This window comes from Dermacentor silvarum, chromosome 3 (genome assembly GCF_013339745.2).
Source record: "Dermacentor silvarum isolate Dsil-2018 chromosome 3, BIME_Dsil_1.4, whole genome shotgun sequence".
Classification (NCBI taxonomy): Eukaryota; Metazoa; Arthropoda; class Arachnida; order Ixodida; family Ixodidae; genus Dermacentor; species Dermacentor silvarum.
This window is the reverse complement of record NC_051156.1, coordinates 38,017,188-38,026,240: the sequence shown is the minus strand read 5'-3', so window position 1 is coordinate 38,026,240 and position 9,053 is coordinate 38,017,188. Positions and strand designations below refer to the sequence as shown.

The following is a 9,053-nucleotide window of genomic DNA, read 5'->3' as shown; positions in this document are numbered from 1 at the left end:
AAATACATGTCAAACCAGTCATCCTAGAGTATGTATATGAGGTTAGCTGCTGCCAGTTCACTTTACAGGGCTCGTGGTAGCTTGTGGCAGGGCAAGTGTAGTCACAAGCCAAATATGTTCTTTCTGCATTTTATAATTAACAATTCGGGGCCCCAGAATTATGCTGTAGAGTTCTGTTATGCTAGGGTCTACAACATGTCCCGAATAGGAATTTGCTTTTTGTGGTTTTTCAAGAACCAAAATATAATTGATATGTCATGTTACTTGCAAGGTACTACATTTACATGTCTGTTTACTTGATATCATGTTGAAGGCAGCAGAAACACTGTTGTTGGCACATTATCATTGCAGACTCGGGTCTGCACTCTCACAGCAGGCCATGTACGGGGCCAACAAGCAGGCCATCACAGCTTGTGCGTGAGAAAATATTTTGTCCACATATGCAATTTTAAATTTGCTAGCACACTCAGATTAATTTTACTTTTATGGATGAATGAATGCTAGTATACTTCATCTACATTGGAATAACTTATTGTTTGTATGGTCTTCAGGAACCACTGCAACTGTGGCTTCCGTTGATGCTGTGGAGGAGCGTGTGGCACAACAGCTTGGTAAGCGATTTCATATATGCCAGTGGTGCGTAGTAGCTCTTATAGACTACTAGTAATTTGCTTTTAGAGCTTCCATCTGGAGCCGCTCACATGGAAATATTTATCGGCGTTTAAACTTATTGAGTCGTAATAAGGTACTTCAGGCTCATAAGTTGACGCCGCACTGTATCCAGCAGTGTTCAAGGAAAGTGTGCAGTTGAGCATTCAACACGAGACGCACCGTAGTGGCTTATTGGCTCTGGCATTGTGCTGCTAACCATGTATGTGGTTGAGAGTTCGATTGCTGCACATGGCAGCTTCATTTCAAAGGGGGTGAAATGCAAGCACGCTCATGTATTTAGGTTTGGGTGCACATTAAGAACCCATGTGGCCAAATTCATCCACAGTCCTCCACTGTGGCATCTCTCATAGCCGCAGTGTTGCTTTGGGATTTTGAGCCCCATGAATCAGGTCATGTTGAAGGCTCAACCGTCAGCTTGCATCAGACATTGCCGAATGCAGTGGCGTGCCAACTCAGGTCAGGAGTACCTTGTTACCGATGAACAAGTTTTCCAGTCAGTAAATGACTCGCAAGGGGCTCCAGGTTTAGACATTGTGAACAAATTTGTACACGTGATGGTCATGTCTGGAGAAGAGTACATAGGCATGTGCCTAAAACAGCTGAAAATTCAAGCAAAAGTTTGCGCTACACCAAATTAGCGGAGTCAGCACAGCTCTTGCTTACCGTGGGTTTGGCCGCAGTGCACAAATTCGCAGAACACGACAGGTTTTCTGGAAAATGCTGCCGAGCAAATTTGGAAATATTTCATGCAGAAAAAAAGGAAGGAAAAGGGTGGAGCTCGTGAAATAAGCATACCATAGGCCCTTGGCTCCAGTATGGGACAAGGCAGGAGAAGAATGTTGCGAATGCTGTTCAAGGCAATGAGAGAGATTGCTCTGGCGAGGGTTGCTTGTTCAAAACCCAGAAGTTAATCAGCTGTGTCATTGCAAGTTGCTACATTGACATGTTTACTTTGTAATATATGAAAGAATACACAAACACTTGTTGGTGTGTTCATTGCAGTACCTAGCAACAGGCCATCTGGCGCCGATGAGTCGGAAGCAGTGCAACCCCCAGGTAAGTTAATACTTGATGGACAGTGCCGGTTTTCCTTGTTTGCCATACTCACGTGTGACTGTTGTTCAGTCTTAATTATCCTTGAAAGCAAAAAATTCTCCTCTACCCTACAGCATCACAAAGCAACAAATTTCCTGTGTAGCTTCATGCTACTGTTGGGTGCATGGCATTTTTTATTGCGATAGCAATTATATGGACACTTCTACCGGATTTCTGCCGTCGCCGTCGTCGTCGCCGTGAGGTTCCCTATAGATAAAATCTTCGCCGCGCGACGTATGCCCGAGCGGAAGCGTGCGGGGACGCGCGCTATCACTGAGAGCGAACGCACTCAATCACCCACGCGCAAGCAAGGAAGCAGGAAGCCAGCGCCGGAGGGAGCGCGGGGGAGGGGGGGGCACTTGTACGCTGCCAACAACCGCGCTTGTCGCTCGTCCGCACCGTCTCTTATCTCCACACGGCTCTGACCTTTATGCGCCGTGCATTCGCCGCTCAGTTTCCGTTGAAGCGATAGACCGCACGTACCTTCGCCCGCTGCTGCGGCGTATATATGCGCTTGCTGCCAGCGTTTTGACAGTCGTTGTCTGCAGTCATTCAGTGTGATCTATTCATGTTTGTTTGTGCGCGCTCACACCACGCTTGTTCAATCAGTTAGTAATAGTCGGGCCACATTTTCCAACGCACGCTACACATGCAATGCTGCCCGGGTCGGCAGCGCAGCGCTACAGGTGTGTCCCTTCGCACGCGCTGCCCACGGGAAGCGCTTCTCATCAACACCACCGTTTCACACGCGCCTCCTCGTGGTCATCGAGTCTCTCCTCATGTCGGTCTACTTACGCCACAGCACACCTGCTTACTTAATCAGCTCATCTTTACTACAATTCATATTGCTACCAAAGCCGCTCACCTTACTTCGTATGACATTGCTGTGTTGCTATCGCATTCATTGCTTCGCCCTTAGGGCGAAACTGTGACATTTTTTTTCACTTTAATAAAGCTTCCTCAACTTCACAAATTTTTGCAGAGCTGATATGCAACAACATTCCTTGTGCATTATCTTCAGGACCCATTACTGCTGCTACGGCCTCTACCAGCACCGCAGGGTCCACATCAGACCAGCTTAGTAAGATTTCTCTGACACCATTGCTTAGTTCTCATGAACTGATTGTGAGCTGAAACTTGCTCCTGCTAACCAATATGTTATGTGTGCACGCGCTCATACTTATCTAGTCACTTTCACCAATACTCACCTACATACCTGTAGCACTATTCACAAGCACGTGCTCACCCATTTATAATGTCCGTACACGTGCTCACCCATTTATATGTCCGTACCAATCTAAGTGGAAGGCTTTCAGATAAGCACACTCTTATCCAGAAGTGCCTTGGCTTTACCAAGTCAACATTTTTTTTGTTTAAACATCGCCTTTTTGTCAATTTTTCTTAAGCCTTATTTTTGTGAATAGATTTCGTTATTGCAATATCAGCAGTTCAATTAATCATTTCTGTTGTCTGTCAGTGGTTTTAAAGGGCCCCTAAACTACCCAGAGGTTGAAATTTAGTTGTGGTGTTGCAGTTATGCACGAGTCTACAACGCACACGTAGCCGCGAGAATTTTTCGAAATGGTGCCGGTAATAGCGGAGTTACACGCGGTTTGATGATCGAAAAACGCCCCTCGCTCGTTTCGCTCTTTCCTTTGCTACTCTCCTCGTCGGCTGGTCTCCCCTCCTCGCCGAGTGCTGCTCGAAATGTCACGTGACATAGGTCATCACCAACGCGCTTCTCAAAACACTGCCTACTTCCGGTTAAGACACGTCCACGCTAGCCATGCTAGCGGCACCTATACGGACGACGAACCGGCCTCCAGTCTGCCGCGCGAGAGGTGTCCAAAGTAGACGGCAGTTCGGCCGGCGCCCCGCCCGCTGCACCATCAACGGCCCAATCGACGACCGCGAACCTAAGCGCCTCCGCCACCGGCAACGAAAACATCAGCTGCAGCCGGGAGACGACGGGCTCGGCTGTGCTCGCATTGCAGCCGACGGCGCCACTAACATCAGGGTATTTTTCTTCTTTGTGTACAATTATTGCGAAGAGCGATAACAACGATAAGAAAATATTGCGGCTTGTGAGCGTCGGTAATTCATTTCGAAGCGCCCTCCGCTTTAGCTTTGAAGGGAACCTGAAAAGGCCTGGCGACGATATCGGCGCCGTCGAGCGATCGCGGCGGTGAGGCTGCCGCACAAATGAGTCCCGGTCTCATCCTCTCTACGTACGGCAAGGAAATCTCGCCGCTCGCGAGCAAAACGCCTGTCGAACGGTGGCCCGCGAATGGCAAACGGCGTGCGGCGAGTTAGCGTGCCGGTAACGTGGACGTGGACTCGGCGCTTCTCGGCTACCCGCTGTTGCTGCGGTGCCGGCGCGTGTTATGCGAAGCGTGCCGCTATATACCCTGTCTGGAAAGGCCAACACTGTCGCACTCTGTTCGCGCAGCTAATCAGAGCGCTAAGTATGACTGTGTTGGAGCACAAGCGATTTGGCACTTGCGTTGCGGGCTGTAATTACCGAGCGCACACAAGCGAGCAACGCGGCGAGGACGAGCAGGGAGCGCGTGTACCTGCTAGCAGACAAACCGGAAGTCGTAAGTTCTTGTTCGACCAATGGACATCGTTTCCGCCGTTGACATCACCAGATTCCCCCCGTTGACATCACCAGATTCCCCCCGCTGATGTCGTGACGACCGCTGGGGTACGGTGGCTAGAAGGGGGAGGTGAGAGCAACGGCGGCGGCGGAGTGTTGCAAGCAATCATGACAGCAGCGGCGGCGCTGCAGTCGACAGCAAGATCGCTCCCCGGGCGCGGAGGCACGGCGATTGGTGCCGCGGGTTTCGAAGCGGGCGTTTTTGTTCGCAATTAGCGGTCGCATATTTGACATAACTAGCGTTAAGCTAATGCATATCGTGCCTTGTTAGTAGAGGAGACAATAAATGAATAGCAGCTATCCTCTGATGAGCGGTGAAGTGTTAAAATGGATTAGATTCGGGCACGTCACGGCCGGCACAAATATTTTTCGCTCGTCTCGGTCGCACGCGTTCCACGTGCTTTCCCGAATCGTCGGGAGGGAAAAAAAGAATGATTTCAGCTAATGCGACCAACATTATGCTAGTGGTGTGGGTAAAAAAAGCTGCACCGATTTCTAGGCTCGCAGTGAAGAGCTCCTTAGGACATATTACTGCGACGCACTGCATCCAGCTCGTCATATTGGTTAATTACAATATATGGTGCTTTAGAAATCATTGCACATAGGAGTTAAGTAAACAAACTTATTTTAGTCACTGATGAACTATAACGGCGGGGACATGAACAATACTCAGAAGGACGACATACAGCACTTGATTATATGATCCATTATACAGGGTGTCCCAACTATGATGCAACAAGATTTAAAATATGCAAATGCCCCGTAGCTGTACAGAACCAATACAATGTTGTTTGCCGTCGCTTGTAGATACTCAGATTATTTTTGCATTCCGCCTAATTACACAATTAGTCTTCATTAATTAATCAACTTCTCAAATGTTATAATTAGATGAAAAGTGTCAATGTGAAAATTGTAGAGCGACTTGAAAAACTACCGATACAGCTTTCTGTAGCTCAATACGTGCTACATAAAAGTGTTTTTCCAAGCGTGTAAGAAGCCCGCGAATACACGCAAAATTGCCGTGCGACTGGCTGCTCGAGGCGCGTTGCGTGTATTCGCTGGCTTCTTTCATGCTCAGAAAAACACTTTTATGTAGCCCGTATTGAGCAAAAGAAAGTTGTATCGGTAGTTTATTAAGTTCTACAATTTTCACATTGACACTTTTCATCTAATTGAAATATTCGAGAAGTTGATTAATTAAGACTAATTATGTAATTAATCAGAATGCAAAAAATAATTGGAGTATCTACAAGCGATGGCAAACAACATAGCCTTGGTTCTGTCCACCTACGGGGCATTAGGATATTTTTAAATGTTGTTACATGATAGTTGGGACACCCTGTAGATGATTCAACTGGGGTTCGAAGTGCAGCTCGCAGATATTCCAAGTCCTGTTTAAGGCCTTATATGCACGGGGCACGGGCCGCCGCCACGCTTTAAGTGCCTCATCGTCATCAGGCACCGAGAAAAGGGATGTTTTTTTTTCTTCTGCTTTTTTAGCAGAAACATAGCCTGTTGTACACCCGGCGCAAAACAGTGCGTCTGTCTCTTCATGCGACTTGCCATGGCTTCTTACAGCATGGTAACGTGTAAAACTATTGTCACCACAAGGCGGCACAACTGCACAGCGTGAATGCAAACAGAAATGAGCCGTGGAGCTAAAAGAACCGAACAGAACCGTGCAAACCGAGCGCACTCGCTAGCTCTGGCAGCAGCCAAACTACAGCCTCATCTTAGTGTCGACGCGCGCGCCACCACTCGGCATCATGAATCACTGCAACACGCGCCGCGCTCTCCGACGGCTGCGTTGCTCCCACCTCCCCCTTCTAGCCACCGTAGCTGGGGTTACCGGAGAGGCGAGGGGAGGAGGACGGCATTGTTTTTTTTTTTTTTGGTTTTGTGGTGCGCCCGCGGCGCGTAGCGCTACAGCGTTTGGCATCGTTGATCGTGACGGCATTCTGTACTCGATGCGCGTGTTTACTTGAAATGTTCTAAAATTATCTGAGGTGGTTTAGGGGCCCTTTAAGTTGCAGATAAACATTTCCACAGAAACTGTCTATTTGAGGTTTGACATTTCTTGGAATAGAGGTCACATACGACATATTATTTTTGGCGCTGTGAGAAAAGGAAACCGCAGAGCTGCCAGCAGCAAAGCATCTTTGTTGAGCCACATTCAAGCTATCGAGGCCACCAGAGGTTTGTACTCTTCCTCGTAATCGTCAGTACTAAGTTGAAGCTCCGAACACGACCCACTAGAGCTTTCCAAGCTTAATTGAGGTGAGCAAACATTGAAACAGACAATGATTTTAGCATTGAAAAAAAAATGGCGGTTGTCAATACAGCAGTCTAACTCCAAACTACAATCTCTGAAACCCTGGGGAGCCAGATTTCCAATACATTTTCGCAAACTGTAACAACAACAAAAATTTCTTTAGGGGAAGCTGGTGCCTTTTAAGTAGCGTAGCATTCACCCAAAAAAATGATAAAATGAGTGCCATTCATTTGTGGTGCTCTGTGGATAAAAGAAAATCTTTGGACGAGTGAGGCTCATAACATTTGTTACAACTTAGCTGATGCATTTGCTTGGATAATTAGTGGGAATGTGTGTTAGCAGTTGTTTAAACAGAACTAATCAATTATAAATTAGCAGAAAATCTAATCAAAATGTTTTTTCCAGTGCCTGGGGTACTGCCATGTAGCAGCAGCGAACAGATGGTCCCAGATGAGCTTGGTAAGAAACGTTTCGTAAACATGCCCTTTTTGCATGTATTTATTTTCGCAGTAATCGCAATATTTTGTGATCGTGAATTGAACAAGGCGTTTTAACCAATGACCATAATGCCTCTCTTCGATGCCATTTCCGTCACACGAAGTGTACGAAATCACTGCGTCATGATGGTGCTATTGGAGCTATTGGTGCCACCCAACAAGCTTTTTCCGAAGCATTGCAGGGCTTCTTTCATGTCTGGCTTGGATAATTCAAGTTTATTTTCTGCGGCATGATAGATAGCTTTGGAGTAGATAGCATTTATTGTGTAGAAGCCATCAGTTATTAATCATGCATCCATCCTTTTTTTGAAATTTCTTTTTGCACATGTGCCATATATTTTACAGGTGCGTTTTGTGTAGCAGAGCACTGTTTAGAGTTAGCATCTATCCCAGTTCCTTTCTTGACCGTACTTGTGCTGTACGGCCATAATAATGAATTATTAGAAAGTAGCCTGGTTGTTAGTTGCTTTGTTAGTTAAAGTAGTGCCATAGAATGAATTGTCACACATCAGCAACAGTTTACAGCTTACAAAAAAATTATTCAGAGTACGCAGTTATCATTGTCCACAGCTAGAAGCATTGCAAAATTATGAGCATAGTACTTGAGCTCTAGTAGTCTGCTAGAGCTGTTCTACATCACGACAACCCTTTGATTTACTGCAGTGTGCTCTCAAACTAATGCAACACTGCAAGGTTTCGCTTATAGGCAGTGCAGGTGGAAGCCTCGAGCAGAGCAACACCAAAGCAAAAAATGAACAGCATGTTGAGAACTGCACAAAGAAATGCTTCAGGATAAGGCTGCGGACTACGAACTTTCACCATATTTATTACTTTGAGAGCTATTGTTGTACTAGCTGTTATTTACTTCAGCCTGTGTCCAATTCTTATCCCTATTGAATGCTTGTCATACTAGAACCCTGGACCTCACAGGAGCTGGAGGACGCTCTCATGAGTGAGTAGCCAGAGGGCCTCCAGACAGTGATTGGCAGCGAAAGAGACGATGGAAAGGTAATTTGATAATGCATTGGGTGCTGCTTTTTTTTAATGGAAAGAAAACTTATGTTCGATAAAAACCTTCATTTGTAACTTGTGTGCTAGGCCCTGCAGCCTGGTATTTAAAGGTACGCTTAGATCATTGAAAGCATTTCATTGCAGTCATCTCTTGTGTAAGCTCAGTTGGCAAAACAACAGCGCTGGTGACACATGCACCTGGAGGTTGACGGCTATGACATAAGCCCTTGCACAGGTCCTTCGAGATATTTCACCACATTGCGGGCGCTGCCTAATCTCGGGGGTCATGCCAGGCACGCGGTAATGGCGGCATTTTTAGTTTTAGTATAAAAGACAAACATGGTTAAACTCTCTTTCATAGGAATCGGTAGAACACGAAAGTGAAATGTGTCTTCACAGAAGCTGTTGCATGTTTGCTTTGTGAACTCGCGGTCCGCTGCAGCAAAAGGCGAAAAATTTGAGGTCGGCTACCATGTCCCAGGTTCGCTTGGTGCGCTGCATCCTGCTGCCGAGTCGCTTTGACGAAGGTACAAGCATTTCGGTCTGGCTCCGTGGTGTCTTGGGCAGCCACTTGAGTTGCGTTGCGCTGAGCTTCAGGAATGCAAGTGGCAGAGCTCACAGCGTGCGCTGTGAACATGCAAAGGCATTCTGCTTCACGCTGGAGTGTCCCTCGCGAGATTCCCGCGTCGACGTTGTTGCCTTTCTCGACACTTACACTGTAAACACAAATAAGCCTGAAGGGGAGTATTTATGGCTAGTTACCTGTTAAAACTCCATAGCTCGTAAGATTTACTCCACCACTAGGGAGGAAAAAAGTGAAAATACATTATTTTACTCCCATGGTCAAATG

The 9,053-nt window shown here is 46.7% G+C and overlaps 1 protein-coding gene across 1 annotated transcript; it reads left to right on the top strand.

The window, feature by feature from the left end:
• The first annotated feature begins 409 nt into the window (after positions 1-409).
• Positions 410-8,200, top strand: LOC125944469 (uncharacterized). Its single transcript, XM_049664980.1, has 5 exons — positions 410-611; positions 1,675-1,728; positions 2,789-2,848; positions 7,101-7,154; positions 8,106-8,200. The coding sequence occupies exons 1-5, from the start codon at positions 494-496 to the stop codon at positions 8,150-8,152; spliced, it is 333 nt and encodes a 110-aa protein (XP_049520937.1). The 5' UTR covers positions 410-493; the 3' UTR covers positions 8,153-8,200.
• The last annotated feature ends 853 nt before the right edge of the window (positions 8,201-9,053 follow it).